The sequence below is a fragment of the Eucalyptus grandis genome, chromosome 10 (genome assembly GCF_016545825.1).
Source record: "Eucalyptus grandis isolate ANBG69807.140 chromosome 10, ASM1654582v1, whole genome shotgun sequence".
In the NCBI taxonomy this organism is placed as follows: Eukaryota; Viridiplantae; Streptophyta; class Magnoliopsida; order Myrtales; family Myrtaceae; genus Eucalyptus; species Eucalyptus grandis.
This window is the reverse complement of record NC_052621.1, coordinates 31,487,959-31,504,195: the sequence shown is the minus strand read 5'-3', so window position 1 is coordinate 31,504,195 and position 16,237 is coordinate 31,487,959. Positions and strand designations below refer to the sequence as shown.

Here is a 16,237-nt window from a genome sequence, read left to right as displayed (position 1 = left end):
AGCTCCTCTAATCTCCAAATCACGAGATTAGGCCTCCTGAGAATGCGCAATCTTACTATCTTAAATCGTTGATCATGATGAGGGTCGGCGCAAACACGAACTTCAGAAAGCCATTTTTCCATAATGGTCTTGACCCTTCAAACGAACCCAAGGCCGCTCCTAAGTTTGGCATAAGATGATGATGGTGATGAGATCATGGCATGTGATATTGCCTAGTTACTATGCACCTCACTGGGGTCAATATAAATTTAGATAGATGTTCTACCACCCTTACCGATATGTAAGTATGAATTTGGAAAAAAGAAAGGAAAATAAGTAGTACCCAAAAAGATAAGGTCCGAAGATTTAAATTTAATTTAGGGAAAGAATGTTCTAGAACTAGTTCTCACTCGAAAAATGAAATTTAAATATGATTTTTGAACAAGTGAAAGATTTTGAGATGATATGGTTTTTATATTGATATTGTTAAATTATATAAATATATCAATTATATTACGATATATAGTTATGATCATTTTCACGATCGATATGAATTTTTTTTAAATTGTCACCCTAAAAGTTTGAGATTCATGATCTCTTTTATATATGTGTGTAGCACATGTTACAAGAATAATATTCTAAAATTGAATCCTTCAATTTGCATAAGACAACGTTTGGTTCGCCAAGTTTTTCAAGCGGCAAAAATAAAACTTCCTAAAAATAATAGTGATAAATTTTATGATGTGTCTACTTCATGAAATACTAATAATAACAATAATAATATTTTTTTTTTTAATCTTCTATATCACTTAAACAATGAATTAATAGGGTATGCTACTATTAATAGCAACACCCTATACCTAAACGGTTTAGTTGATATAGAAAAAAAAAACATTTCAGTAAATTCATTCAAAAAATAATTTAACATCCGATACTTATACCGGCTTAAATATCCGAATCAACCGTAGATAGTAAGTATACGCTTCTTAAAATTACACAGTAGTAATCTTTCGTCCAGCATTTAAATGGACATCGCCCGTTTGAGGAAGGATATCCATCGGATGTTGAAACTATATAATTTTTCAAAGAAAAAATCAATTCAAATTTCACCTCACATAGATTTGTTTCTAGATTTGTTCAACCTATCAAAAGTCTATATCTCCATCGTTGATATATGCAAACTATATAACATGAAATATATATAAATATATATAAATATATGTGTGTGTGTGTGTGTGTGGATTTTGAAAAGTTTAAAAAGAATGTTTGCATCAAAATCCTGAACCAGGCTGACTCGGAATCGGACTCGGACAGAGGGTCGCGATCCTCGTCCTACAAACGTTGTCGCGGTTCATATAAAACCCGACGCGGCCCCGCTGTACTCTCCTCTCCCTCGTCGTCGCCTTCTCTCCGTCGTCGTCGTCGTCGTCGTCGTCGTCGCCCTTCTCCCTCCCTCCCTCCCTCCCTCCCTCCCTCCCTCTCTCTTCCCGCAAGAGTGATCGCTCCTGCTCCAGCCGCCGATGGCCGCGATCGCGCCACCGTCCCCCTCGCCGTCTCCCGCGGCGGAGCCGGAGAGATCGGGCGGCAATGCCGGGGGCGCCCCGGCGCGGAGCGAGCCGGCCGGCGGGGAGGCCGCGGGCGGCCTGCTCGGGCCGGGCGCGCGGCCCGCCCTCCCGGAGCCCGCTAGGGCTTCCGCTTCTTCCCCGCCGAAGTCGTCGCCGGAGCCCCACGCCGAGGAGTTAGCTGGTGCGTTGTCGGGACTGTCCGTATCGAAGGTGATTCCTTTTCTCTTTTCTTCTCTTTTTTTGGCTCTCCGATTGTCTTTTTCGCTGCTCTGTTTGGTTACCGTAGGACAAGTTTTCGTATTAATCTGGACGTGATGGCGATCTTCTTTTCGCTACTGGATTATTACTGGAGAGTGTGGGAGCATGATGCGATGTATTGGATTTCTGCCGTGTGTTCGTTTAGATATATATGCTTCTGGAATTCTAGATCTTGTACGTCTTAAAATAGAGCGTGGGTGAATGCGTATAATTGAATTGAATGCATAGAAGCAGATTAATGGGAAGTTGCAGTGGATGGGAAAAGGTAGAGTTTTGCCCCCCACCCTTTTCTTGAACTGCTTAAACATAAGCATAACCAAAGTCACAAACCTTTTCTGAATTGTCTGGTAAATTTGCTGGGACCCGGGGGGGCGGTGAGAGAGATGGAGGTAGATTGTTGTTTCGTCTTGATTATAGGAATGTATAATTATGGAAACAAATTTCTATGTGTATGGCGGTGATGGAATCCATTCTTTACGAAACAGACAGACATAATTACAGTTTATGTGGTCCAGGATTATTATCTTTTTTCTGTCTCTGGTTTTGTTGATCAGCTGTATCGGTTTATTCAGGTGGGTGTAGCTTTTGCCATGCTGTATTGTCCGGTTTATTTGAGTTAATATTCTGCTTTTTATGGTATAGGGGACTGAAACCAATAAAGTCGAGACTCCAAACCACATAATGCCCACACGCCAAAGATCGATGAGGCGCAATGGCCCGTCGACCAGTGGCATCGCAACAGGCCCTTTTGACTTTCAGCAAACTGGCCCAGCTTCTAGGAATGGGCATCAGCAGCCGCGGAGCTCCTCTTTCAGAAACCGTAGCGGCGGGCAACATATGCGTGCTGCTGGTTTTCACCAGCAAATGTTTAGGCATGACCAACCGCGAGGGAGTCGAGAGTGGCATCCTCGTCAAGTTGGAGGATTTGATCCCAGGTTCATGAGGCCGGTGCTGCAACTCCCACTCCCTTTCCCTTTTCCTCCTCCTTATCAACCATTAATCCAACCACAGGCATTTCCATTTGGTAACCCCTTAGCTTATCCTGGTAAGCCAAATTAATTGTTTTTGTCCTCTCTTCTAAATCGCTACATGTTTGGTTATTGATATCTTGATAATTTGTCAGAGATGGCACCTCATTTTTTCCCGACCCCACATCCTGATATACAAGCCAGCGGTCCCTTTTCAGCGCCGCCTCCTCCTGTCTATTCTCCATTGCATTTTGAGATATTGAAGCAGATAGAGTATTATTTCAGGTACTTATATTTCTCTCTTTCATCATTCTTGATTGAGCTGTACTTTTCCTTTGAGTTGTTTTAACTCTATTTGTCATTCAATTCGGTTCTTGTAGTAAGGAGAATTTAATAAAAGATCTCCACTTTCGGAAGGAATGGGATGAACAGGGCTGGGTCCACATTTCAATAATAGCAGCGTTTAAGAAGGTGAGTTTATTTTGGGATGATTTAATTGTTTGCACGGTTCTATACTGCTTTTTTACCTGAGTGTTGTCTTATATTGCTTTTAGATCCAATTCTTTATTTTGGTATATAAGCATGGAGAAGCAAAATGTTAATCATGTTGCTCTGTTATGGGTTTTCTGCAAATTTTTGGGTTTACAGACTTGCGGTTTTTCGGATTTATGTGTAGGCAGATCATATGAAAACAGAAGTATCTACAAATTTAACAAGAAAAAGAGTGATACCTTTGCGTGCGCACATGTGCTTGAGCATGCATTCTGATATTGTCTGGATCTTTAACCCCGTAGTTAAGTATAATGTCTTTTGGTGAAGAAATTAGTTCTGTCGTACTTTCTAAATACGCACTTGAGGGAACAACTGAGATTGAGAAAAGGAGACCTTCCAATCTTGTCAATCAACTTTTGTCTAGTCAGATTCAGTTACCAGTAGAGCCATCCCATAGAGTTTAAAAGTTATTCCGACACCGAAATTGGATTTTTACTCTATGCTCCACCCACATATTCAGTTTCAAAACTCTTTTCTCGCGTTCGGGTTCCATTTTACACTCCCACTCTTCACTTAATCTAGGCCACAGGATGTGATAATGTTGTGAAGTCAAGTGCGAAACTGTATCATATTCATGAATGCATGAATATTGCCGGGCTCTTCCACATGACATTCTGTTCCCAATACGTTGAGTCAATAAACAGTATGTTCTGTGCCCTTTTGTACAGGTTTCAAGTATGACGAGAGATATTAATCTTATTTTAGATGCCATTCGAAGTTCAACCATGTTGGAAATACAGGTATAATTCAGTAACTCTCTATGCATGAGCTGAGTTTAAATTATGTACATTATATATAATCTGTTTCGTTTTTAGATAATTGTGAATTCTTTTTTTATTCGATATTGCTCTTCAGGGCGAAATGGTTAGGAAGCGAGATGACTGGAAGCCATGGATTGTTCCTAAGGACTTCAAAGTCTCCAGTGATACAAGCTCTCCAGTCCAGTAGATATACTGGACATTCACAAAATCATCTCTTGATGATTTGGGCTACTGACCATCGCTGTGCTTGTAACATGCCATATTGTTTCTTGATACTTTTTTGGATAAATCCTCATTGTGTAAAGACTAGCCAGATGGAAGCCAGTTGGGTCGTCCTTGTTAGATCCAAATCACTGTATTTCGGCTGAAAAAGGGAGTGCGCTGTGATGTGAGAGACCTGAGACTGGAAGCTTTTTATTGGTTGGTCTGGCTTGGTATGGGTTCGGGGGAATCTGTTGTGACTGGTAATCAACCTTTTGGAGACAACCTTGCCCGAAGGGTATGGAACATTCATTCTTGATAAGCACACAAACAAAGGAAAATTAGAAAAGGAATAACAAGGCTATGTGGATCGATAGCCAATGGAAGGAATAGCTGGTCAAGCTGATAACATGAGGACATGCATCGGGATAATGACTGTGGAAGTTAATGTGTCATATTGGGATTGAGTTTCACATTACTCGATCTTTGGGTGATCTTCGTCCGGTTTGGAGTTGAAGATACAATGTCAAAAGATGCAAGATGGCGAACCCTGGTTGATACATCCTTTTTCATGGGAAAAGGAGGGAGGAACACTTCTAGTTGATGCTACAACTGGCAACAAAACTTCAATGTTTTGGATCGTGCGGTGCCCTGGGAACTCGAATAACTTTTCATCATTCCAATTTTAGCTTATGATGTACTCATCTTTGCTCCTGTGTGATACTTGCCTGCTGAAAAGTTAGTCTTTTAATTGTCATGGGAAGTCATGCCTTCCTTTAATGAAATGTTACATGTAATTGAACTTGATTTTGTCATTTTCATGTTTATATACATCATTTATTCTGGATGTCGATTAGCTAAAGTTCTAGCTGATGCGAGTTGGAGGATATTGTTTCCTCGTTTGAAATGTTTCCCTGGAAGATTATCAACACACTCGGTGTCTGTTGGTATTGCTGCTCTGAGAATGGTGCAACATACAGTGATGAATTCTCTGTCAGAACTAAATGTTTTTTATTGAGCGACAAGGTGCCCTTTGCCAATGAGACATTCAGTCCATAAACCTGAGCAGGATTAAGAGATTCGTTCATGTCATTGCTTAGCAACGAGGTTCAAATTTGCAGCTTAAAAAACTCATTGTTCAGTTTGATTCAGCTAGGAATTACCCTGAATGAAATGTTCTTACTTAGTCCAAAATTGTTCTACCAAAATCAAGTGAAGATCATTTTAAATCGGACAAAAAGAAGAATCAGAGCCACGGATCTGTTTGGAATTCAAATTTAGGAAAAATTCATACCTTCAATGAAAGGAAAAAAAATGATCAAGCCTTTGTGAAGTTTGAAAAGCTTGATTTTTATACATGTTCACGATAAGAATGAAAGTATCGTTGCACAACTATATATTTTTCATTTTAACTGTAAGTTTTGACTCTAATTTTGGTTTTTTCATCAAATACAAGCTAAAAATCTATTTAAAATGACTTAGACCTCGCTTCTAAAACTTCAAACTTGGAATTTTTATTTCTTATGCTATGTTTGGTTGGAAGGAACGAGCTTCCCATTTACTTTTTTTTAACCAAAAATTTATAATAAAAAAATTACATAGACAATATTAATTGTTAATTATTAATTAGTATTTATTATGAAACGGGCCTAATATCCTAAAAAACTTCCAATTTAACTTCAGTACCAAAATGTACCCTAAACTTTTTTTCTATCTCATAAAAAAAAAAAAAATCACAAACTTAAGGTCCAATCCCAATTCTACTTTAAAAAAAAAAAAATTATCTCATAAAAAATCCTAAACTTTAAGTCCAATCTCAATACTACTCTAAACTTTTTTGTCTTGTAAAAAAACTCTGTTCAAAAAAATTCAATCTCAATGCTACTCTAAAATTTTTTTGTCTTGTAAAAAAACTCTATTCAAAAAAATTCCTGAGTGATCTTACGTGACATTTTCACGTCACTGCTCTACTTTTCCTCCAAAATTTCATATCCAAGAATCGGTCCTCGGAGATGGATTTTATATTGGCACAAATAACATCTTCTTAAATATGAAATTTAAGTAAAAACTAGGGATAAACAAGAGAAATCAACCAAATCAGGAACCGCCCGAACTAGACCAAACCAATCAGTATCTAGTTTATCTAGTTCACATCTGTAATAAATTTACCCTCTGTTAGTTTCCGTTAAATTTTAAGTTAAATGACAACAATTGACTGATATATCAATTTAGGATTTTACTCTTTGTTTGTCACAGTTTATAGTTTTTGTAATTTTTTTTGTATTAATCCAATTTAACATGTGGTATATTTGTTACAGTTTGGGATTTTTGGCCGTCAAATAAATTAGTTTGTGGTAAATTTGTCATAAATATATCAATTTATGGATTTTTTATGGTTAATTGGGGTAAATTTGTCACATATATACCAGTTTATGATTTTTTATGATCAAAAAAATAATTTAGAGTAAATTTGTCATACGTGTACTTGCGGTTTTTTTTTTTTTTTTTTTTGGTAAAATGTGTACCTGCGGTTTTTAAGAGTATTAACCCAACCGAAAATTAAGTTTTTTTTAGGGTATCAGGCCGTTATTTTACCGGGAGCCTTCATCGGACGGTTCACAATGCACCACAATTGCCGTCGCACGGTAAATCCGGCCATCGAGGAGCACCAGATCCCCATCTCCGGAGTCTTCGCCGACTTCTCCATGTTGACCGACTATACCATCCTTCTATACCCACGTGGCGCGATCTCATTAGTAGAATAAAAAAGGCGCGCAAGGTAGGAAGTTCAGCTAAAATTACTGAACTGCCCCTACTCCGTTGCTCTCCCGCCTCCTAAAAGTCTGCCAAAAACTGACCTCTCTTGTCCCAGTATTTTGCTAGTCTTTAAGTAGAGGATAACAATTTACTATTAACAATAAAATTTTTGAAAAAGTAAGTTGCACAATAATTTCTAATTGTTGTTAAAAAAAATTTAATAATAATAATTTCTAATTATTTTGCGAAGGCAGTAGCAATAGCAACCCGGAACGACGCGCCCAAACACGGAGTTGGGTTGGAAGCCCAAGGTTGGGTTCAAGGAGTTGGTGAGGATGATGGTCGACGAGGACATTGAAGTGGCTAAGACAGAGAAGGTTCTTGCTGATTCTGGTCGGCACAAGAATGCTTGTCTCTTGCTGCTCTGTTTTTTAACCCTGTGCTCCATTTTAGTTTTGCTTTTAGTAGATCAGCTGGACGCAAGTAAATATTTTGTTTTTTAATGTATAAAGGGTTGGTGATGTTCTTGGGATGGTTATTGGCTCTTTACCAGTTCAATGTCTATCTTGTTGGGTAGACCAATGCGCTCAAATGTCCGTTGGATTTGTTGCAACTTACCCTGTTCATTCGCTTTCGATCAGTACATTTAGACATTTTCATCTTCCTCGGTTCGCCTCATCTGAAGTTGCCACCTTCTTGTTCAAGTTCGGATGAGCTTCGGATGAGTCTAAGCCTGCGTGTTTACTTTCTTTAGATCTGCTTAAATTCTAGTGAGCTGAGAAAAGCGTTTGTCCGAAAAGTTCCTTTAGGAAGGCCACAAAAAAAATATTAAATCTGAGTCCCCAACCTATCTGTCATGGGTGATAATCTGTAACTACAATCTTTATTAACCTCGTTCCTATAAGTACACATTATGTTTTTCTTTGGTCGGAACTATAGGCTATAACTACACCTTACACGGTGAATTTGAGGAATTTCTTAGTTACTTGTCTTGGCCTTTTCAACGATGCTTCCATTTGGTTAGCTTTTCTGGCGAAGAAGTCAAGTTATGCTGTGGGGTCTGACTGCACAAAATATGCAGTACCCGGAATTGTTTTGGTTGGCATGAATTTGATTTTATTAACTCTTGGGGACAGTGTAAAGAAAAGATGAATGTGCTATGGTACTTGAAATGTTTTTGGCCTGGCCTTGATCTATATTTGGTGTAGGGACAGCATAATAAGATGAATGTGTTCTTGTGCTAAATCAATGTGATGCAAACGAGAATGCAAATCCAAAGAAACGCAAGATTAATGATGTTCTGTTGCACCTGTCTTGATGGAGGACCAGAAAACACCAGTTTTAAGTATGAGAGGAGGCTAAAGTACAAAACACAAATAGTTTCGCCAAGTTAAACCAAACGTCTCCACTCTCGTCGAACCATAAAAAACCACCTCCACACAATTCTTGTTTCCAAGCTTTTACCAATGTCATCCTTTGTCTTCGCAAAGGCTGATTAGCACGTTTACTTCAATAAGGAAGTTGACTGACCGTTATGTCAGGGTAACTTGTATCTTCTCGATGAAAAGAATACCGTTAACTACACGAATGAACAAACATGATACGGAGTATTATCCAATCGAGCCTTCCTCGACACCCCAGTGCTCATAACAAGAGAAAAGACATGGTTTGGATGGTTTGAAATTGATTGTTGTGTTCTATAGTTTCTGTCTTGCGGGGTGATATATAGCATCGGGAGATAATGGAACTTGAAACTGGGCTTAGCTGTGCCTATGGAAGATATCCTCATATCAACAGAGAAAAGACTTGGTTTGTTTTGTGCTCTTCTATTAATGGAAGAAAATTTCTGGAGAATCCCATCTCACTCTGAAGTTATTAAGCAGTGTCGAGCATTCTACTGAATATTAACAGTGTCCTTCTCTTTTTGTTATCCTAAAGAGCTAATGTACAGGATGTCTGAAACGGTTGCGCTTCCTTGTTCTGTTTAGGAGGGGCAAGAAATTTCTTAGATCCCCATTCCTACTTCGGATGAAGAGGGATGGATACATAAGTTGAGAGTCGCATTGAAACGACAGCTCCTCGGTACTTTATCAAGAGCTTGACCCAAGGGATGTGGACCGGGTGATATGTGCATGAGTTTATACTAAATTTTAATTGTAAGAAATCGGAGTTAAAAATGTCCTCAGTATTTTTTATAAAAGTCGAGACAATTTCTTCCTCTGCTTTTCTTTCTTTAGTTGCCTTTATGAACATTTTCTTCTGGTAAAATATCCTGCAGCGTCCAGTAAAGTAAGTTAGGTTCACATCCCTGGCTTTGCAACGTGAAATGTCTACCTCTACCAAAAAAAAAAAAAACCAAAAATAAGAAAAAGAAAACAGAACTGAAGGAACGAAAAAGACTTTGTGAGAGGTTCTTCCAGAGAAATTGCCCATATAATCTCACAAGGCTACAAGTCCATTTGGGCGGAGGCTAGATGCACAAATCTTTGGAGGGAGGAGCGATTTATGCAATTTATGCACTCAAGGTCAGCGAGATTATCGAAATGGTTGATGCAGACATCGCAGTCACATCAGAATGAGGACTCGGGTCGATACCCAAATGGAAGTCAGCTGGGTCATCATCTTTGTTAGATCCAAGTCATCGTAAGTGCGTTGTAATGTGAGAGACCCAGGTTGTTTTGATTGGTCTGAGTTTGGAAAAATATATTGTGCAGGTAATTTACCTTTTAGAAATAACCTTGCCCGAAGGGTATGGAACATTGATTCTTGTTAAGCACACAAACAAAGGAAAATTAAAAAAGGAATAACAAGTTTATGAATTGTGGATCAACAGCCAATGGAAGGAATAGCTGGTCGAACTGATAGCATGAGTGATGAGGACGCACATCAGGATAATGGTGGTGGAAGTTAATGTGTTATCGAGTTTTCATTCTTGGTTATTTGTGCTCGATCTTTGGGTTGCTCCAATTTTGAAGCTGAAGATACAATGCCAAATGATGCAAGATAACGAGCCTGGTTGATACATGGGATGGAATAGTTCCAGTGGATGCTACAACTAGCGATATGCAGTGCCCTGTCAACTTGAATAACTTTCATTGTTCCAACTTTAGCTTATCATTCACTCATCTTTACTCCTTCTCCGAATGAGGCACATGTAATTGAATGGCTTTTGTCAATTTCATAAATGAGGCACTCATCTGTCCGAATTGATGTTTGCCTGCTCCGAATTGATACTTGCCTGCTCAGAAGTTGTATCATAATAGAGTCATGGGAAGTCATATTTTTCTTAAATGAATTATTACTTTTGTCGATTTCATGAATGACGGGTACTTTTTTCAATTTCTTGAATGATGGGTTGATGAATCTAGCGATTCTTTACTCATGGGGCTAATAACTCGGCTCATAAGGATTTTAGAGTATCTCTAAATTGTATTTCACTTGTGAAAAAGATACAAATGAAGGGGATGATATCCATATATATATAAGTTCAAGGTTAATTGTAGCCATAGATCATTCCTTGATCTAACAGCGGAAATTGCATCCCCATCTATCAAACGATCTGCATTTATTACATAAATGTATAATTACCGTATCACCCGTCCCTAGAATATTCTAGAATATCCGAGAAAACCTAAGTATGACATCTAGAAAACTCCTACATTTATTAATATGTAGGAATTTGATTGCAATTGATATCACGTGTTAGGAATTTTATAAGGTTGATTAATAGGATTGTTTTTGCTCTCTGCCCCCATTAACCCTTCACCCTTAGTGATCTTATTGCTCTACTTTTTCCACCAAGTTTCAAATCCAAGAAACAGTCCTTTGGAGATGGATTTCTATACCAGCCCAAATAACGTCATCTTGGATATGATATTCTGATAAAAACTAGAATGATGAGAATGGCATTCTATTAATTATTCTTAGAATAATCAAAATGACATTCCATTAATATGCTCTTAATTTTAAGAGAGTTTTCCTTTCATATCACTCAGGATCTTCGGTTGTGCGCTCAATCTTCAATCTTTCATGTTTGGGAGGGCTCCATCCCTCGCGGTCAAAAAGTTCACCCTTGGACGTTAGAATAACTCGTGCTTGAGAGTTTTCCATCTCTCGGTTGTCAACGAAAAATTTGTGATTCAAGTGAAAATTTGTTGCTTTTTATGAGACATAAAAATTGGGATTGGATGATAGAATTAGAACATGATCTAAAGTTGCAAAATTTTCATGGGACAAAAAAAAATGTTTAGAAAATAATTGGAATTGATAAAATTTGGGGTTTTTTATAGGATAAAAAAATTTCATAGTAAAATTGAGAGTGTTCCATTTCTTGCTATCAAAAAGCTTTCCCTTTGGACACTCAAATAACTCATGCTCGAGAGTTTTTCATCTCTTGGTTGTTAACGAAAAATTTTGAACAAAGGGCTAAGGAAGGCAAATATGTCACTGAAGTAACAATTTATTATTTATTATGAAAAAAATAATTAAGTAAAATTAGGATTAGAAGGTAAAATGGGACATGACCTAAAGAGGAGGGTTTTTCATGAGACAGAAAAAAAGTTTAAAAAATGATTTGAACTAAACCCAAAGTTTAGGATTTTTATGGGACAAAAGAAATTATAGGATAAAATTGGGGGATTAATACCCTAAAAAACCCAAAACTAGTATACGTGTGACAAATTTACCCCAAATTATTTTTTTGACCATGAAAAACCCAAAACTAATACACTTGTGACAAATTTGCCTCAACTAACCATAAAAAGCTCTAAACCGGTATATTTATGACAAATTTACCCCAAATTAATTTATTCAACTGTCAAAAATCACAAATTGGTACATGTATAACAAATATACCCCATGTTAAATTGGATTTATATCACCAAAAAAATCATAAAAATTGTAAACTGTGACAAATGGAAAGTAAAATCCCAAATTAGTATACTAATCAACTATCACGTGTTATTTAATTTAATAATTTAATAATAAAATTTAACGAAAACTAACAAAAGGTAAATTTATCACAATTATATCAGTTTGAGATAAATTTGTCAAAGGTATATTAATTTAAAGTTTTTTTTAGTCAAAAAATTAATTTTTAGTAAATTTGTCATAGGTGTATCAGTTTGGCGTTTTTCAGGGTATTAACCTAAAATTGGGACCGCACCTAAAATTTGGATTTTTCTAGGATACCAGGCCGTTGTTTTATCAGAAGCATTCATCCGACGGTTCACAATGCACCGCACTAGCCGTCGCACGGTAAATCCGGCCCTCAAGGAACACCAGATCCCCATCTCCGGAGTCTTCGCCGACTTCTCCATATCGACCGACTAAAACTATCTTTCCGGACCGACGTGGCGCGATCTCATTAGTCAGCAAGAAAAAAGGCGCGCAAAAGGTAGGAGGTTCAGTTAAAATGACTGAACTGCCCCTACTCCGTTAATCTCCTCTCCCGCCTCTTATAAATCTCCCAAAAACTTACCAATCTTACCCCATTAAAAAAAAAAAACCAAGTGCGAAGCCCCCGCCGCCGCAGCAATGGCGACCCGGAACGACGCACCCAAAACCCGGATCCGGAGCCATCGTTGAAGACCTGCCGCCGCAGCACCACCGCAAGGTGGCCCTGATCACCGGCATGACCGGCCAGGATGGGTCGTACCTCGCGGAGTTCTTGCTCGACAAAGGTTAACGAGGTCGGGCGACGGACCGACCCCATCTACGTCGACCCTACAACGCCCGGATGAAGCTTCACTACGCCAATCTCACCGACGCCCCCTCTCTCGGCCGCTGCATCGACACGATCTCCCGCCCAGCCCGACGTGGCGGTCTCCTTCGCCGGCCGACGTCGTCGCCGATGTCGCCCTCCGGCTCCTCGAGGCCGAGCGCGCCCTCACGTCCCCGTTACCGGCCTCGGCCACATCCGTTACTGCCAGGCTGGGTCTTCGGAGATGTTCGGGACGCGGTCTAGGGCATCTGGGTCCTGGGCGATGAGCGGACAGAACCCGCTGCCGCTGTCTGAGACATCCCCGTTCCTCTACGCCGTGTCCCAGTGCACCGCCTACCGGCCGCGAGGCCCGCGGGCTGTTCGCGTGCAACGCGATCCTGTTCAATCACGACTCCCCGAGGCAGGGCAAGGTGGGGCTGCGGCGCGAGCTGGTCGTGGAGGACTTGGAGTATCTGGAGGACCACGGCGAGTGGGGGTTCGCTGGGGACTACGCGTAGGCGGTGTGGTTGATGCTGCAGCACGAAAGACCGGACGGCTACGTGGTCGCGACGGGGGAGTCGCACACGGTGGAGGATTTCTTGGACGAGGCGCTTGAGTATGCAGGGCTGGATTGGGAGCACCATGTGGTATTGGATGAGAGGTACCTCGGGCCGGAGGAGGTCGACTAGGAAGGCCAAGAAGGTGCTGGGTTGGAAGCCCAAGGTTGGGTTTAAGGAGTTGGTGAGGATGATGGTCGACGAGGACATTGAATTGGCTAAGAGAGAGATGGCTCTTGCTGATGCCGGTGGGGACATGGATGCTCAGCAACAGTCCTGAGCATTCGATACTTCTCATCTCTTGCTGCTCTGTTTCTTAACCCTGTACATGGAGGCAAGTAAATATTTCGTTTTCTAGGGTTTGAAGTGTTTGGGATGTTCTAGGGATGGCTATAAGCTCTTTACCAATTAAATGTCTATCTTGTTGGATTTGTTGCGACTTACCCTATTCATTCGCTTTCAATTAGTTGTACATTTACATTTTTTCCATCTTCCTTGGTCTGCCTTATCTGAAGTTTGCTTCCTTCCTGTTCAAGTAAACCCTCCACGTTTCTTTACACGCCATTTTTTTTTAACAGTTACACGCCATTTTAGATATAATTGTGGATTCTTCTTTTATTCGATGTTGTTCTTTAGGGCGAAATGGTTAGAAAGCGAGATGACTGGGAGAGATGGCTTGTTCATTGGGACTGCAAGGTCTTCAGTGACACTAGCCCTCCAGTCCAGTAGAGTACTTGGGCATTTCACAAAATCATATCTCTCGATGATCTGGGCTTTACTGACCATCGCTGTGCTTGTGCGATGCCATATTGTTTCTTGATACTTTTATGGATGGATGCTTAATTAGGAAGGGACACAAACAAAGGAATGGTAGAATAGGGACTGACAAGACTTATGAATTGCGGATCAGTGGCCAATGGCAGGAATAGCTGGTCAAGCGAGTGATGAGGACATGCATACTGGGATGATGATTGTTGAAGTTAATGTGTCATCTTGGGACCTACTTTTCGCCCCTTGGATGGTTACTTTGCTCGATCTTTGGGGCAAATTTCCTCTGGTTTTGAAGTTGAAGATACAATGCCAAAAGATGCAAGAAAGCGAATGCGGTCCATACATTTCTTGCGAATGCGGTCCATACATGCTTTTTCACGAGAACAAGGGATGGAACATTTCTAGTTCATGTTGCAAGAGGGCACACAACTGCTCTTTCTTTGATCAAACATTCTGTCGCTTGAATGAACTGCTCTGTTTTTTATCAAGCGTCTCTATCACTCAAATTATTCTTCGTCATTCTACTGTGTTGTTTAGTTTTTGGGTTACTCATCTTTGCCCCATCTTGATACTTGCCTACGCAAAAGTTTGTCTCGTGATAGAGTCATGGGAATTCATGCCTTTTTTTAATGAAATCTACGTTGTTGAACTTGATTTTTTCATTCTCATGTTTATAGACGTTCATTTGTTCTTGAGGTTGACTAGCTAAAGTTTTAGCAGATGTGAATTGGAATATTTGATTTCCTCATTTGAAATGTTTCCAGGTAAGACTATCAACTCACTTGGGTATATTTGGTAACATGTCAGACAATATCTAATTTTATTCTTTCAGTCCAAGGAACAAAAAAAAATAAATAAATAAATTAAATAACATTTTTTTTTGTTCCCTATAATAGATTTAGAACATAATCAAAAAGTAAAAAAAAAAATAAATACTTCTTTATTCCAAAATCAAACCCAAAACATATTCTTTTTATTTTCTCTTTTCTTATCTCCTTTTTCTTTTTATGTTTTTCTCTTCCTCCTCTTCTTTTTCGCCCAAACGAGGTTCGGCAAATTCGCTAGAGCCTCGCCAGATCTAGTGAGGCAAGCCTCACCCAGCTACCATGAGGTTGACCCTTGCTAGTGGCCAGCAACTAGTTAGAGGAAGAAGAGAGGGAAAATAAAAAAAAAAAATAAAAATTTATTAAAAAATTAAAAGAAATTCTAAGGTACAAAAAAATTTGAGGGTTATACTAAAAAAATTTCTATTTTCAAAATAAAAATTTTGGATGGTTACTAAAGTTTTCAAATGCTCATAAACCTGTCCAAGAACAAAATCAGAAAATATTATTTCTGAGCAAAAATTATTTCCATAAATAAAATGATTATCAAACATACCTTTGCTGTCTGCTAGGAACACTGCTCCGATAATGGTGCAGCATACGGTGATGAAATCTGTCGTCAAAACAAAATTTTTTGATTAAGAGACAAGGTGGCATTTCCCTATGAAACATTTAGTTCAAAAACCTGAGCAAAATCGAGGGCTTCGTTCATGATCATGTAAGTGCATAGCAAATAAGGCCCAAATGAGCAGCTTAAAAAGCTCATCGTTGGGGTTGATTCAGCTCCAAAATTAGTCGACCAAAATCAATTAAAGATCATCTTATATTAGATAATGAGAAGGATCAAAGCCATGAATCTGTTTATACCTATGCGGAATAAGAATGAGAGCACTGTTTGCACAACTATATATTTTTCATTCCAAATATAACTTTTGAATATAAGTTTGGTTTTTCTTAAAATACAAGCTAAACATTTATTCAAAACGACTTGACCTTGTTTCTAGAACTACAAATACGTTATGTTTGGTTGAAAAGAATGGGCTTTTCATTTAGGAATGCCCATTCCTTTCCCTTTTGAACCAAAAAATTATTAAATAAAATAACATAGATAATAATTATTAATTAATTAGTATAATTTAAAATTTTAAAAAGTACTAGTTATTTATTTTGGAATCATATTGAAATATATATTTCATTAAACTAATTAATAATTATGAGTTTTTAAATATTATATTTATACTAGTATATTTATGTAATGATGAACGAGATAACTTATATAATATATATAAGTTATTATTGAATATTTAGATTTTTTCATTAATGAATAGTGCAATTACTATTAA

General features: G+C 38.7%; 1 protein-coding gene and 1 pseudogene across 1 annotated transcript; both read left to right on the top strand.

Annotated features, from left to right (window-relative positions):
- The first annotated feature begins 1,291 nt into the window (after nt 1-1,291).
- Nucleotides 1,292-5,131, top strand: LOC104422799 (la-related protein 1B). Its single transcript, XM_010035225.3, has 6 exons — nt 1,292-1,754; nt 2,445-2,847; nt 2,926-3,055; nt 3,151-3,241; nt 3,991-4,062; nt 4,178-5,131. The coding sequence occupies exons 1-6, from the start codon at nt 1,500-1,502 to the stop codon at nt 4,268-4,270; spliced, it is 1,044 nt and encodes a 347-aa protein (XP_010033527.1). The 5' UTR covers nt 1,292-1,499; the 3' UTR covers nt 4,271-5,131.
- A 2,248-nt stretch (nt 5,132-7,379) lies between these two features.
- On the top strand, nt 7,380-13,728 carry LOC120288824 (annotated as a pseudogene).
- The last annotated feature ends 2,509 nt before the right edge of the window (nt 13,729-16,237 follow it).

What these genes read in the sequence shown, in the direction of transcription:
- LOC104422799 (XM_010035225.3), top strand. Translation starts at nt 1,500, where the DNA reads ATGGCCGCGATCGCGCCACCGTCCCCCTCGCCGTCTCCCGCGGCGGAG. An exon ending in CAGATAGAGTATTATTTCAG is followed by an intron (nt 3,056 to 3,150) that starts GTACTTATATTT and finishes CGGTTCTTGTAG; the next exon opens with TAAGGAGAATTTAATAAAAG. An exon ending in TAATAGCAGCGTTTAAGAAG is followed by an intron (nt 3,242 to 3,990) that starts GTGAGTTTATTT and finishes CCTTTTGTACAG; the next exon opens with GTTTCAAGTATGACGAGAGA.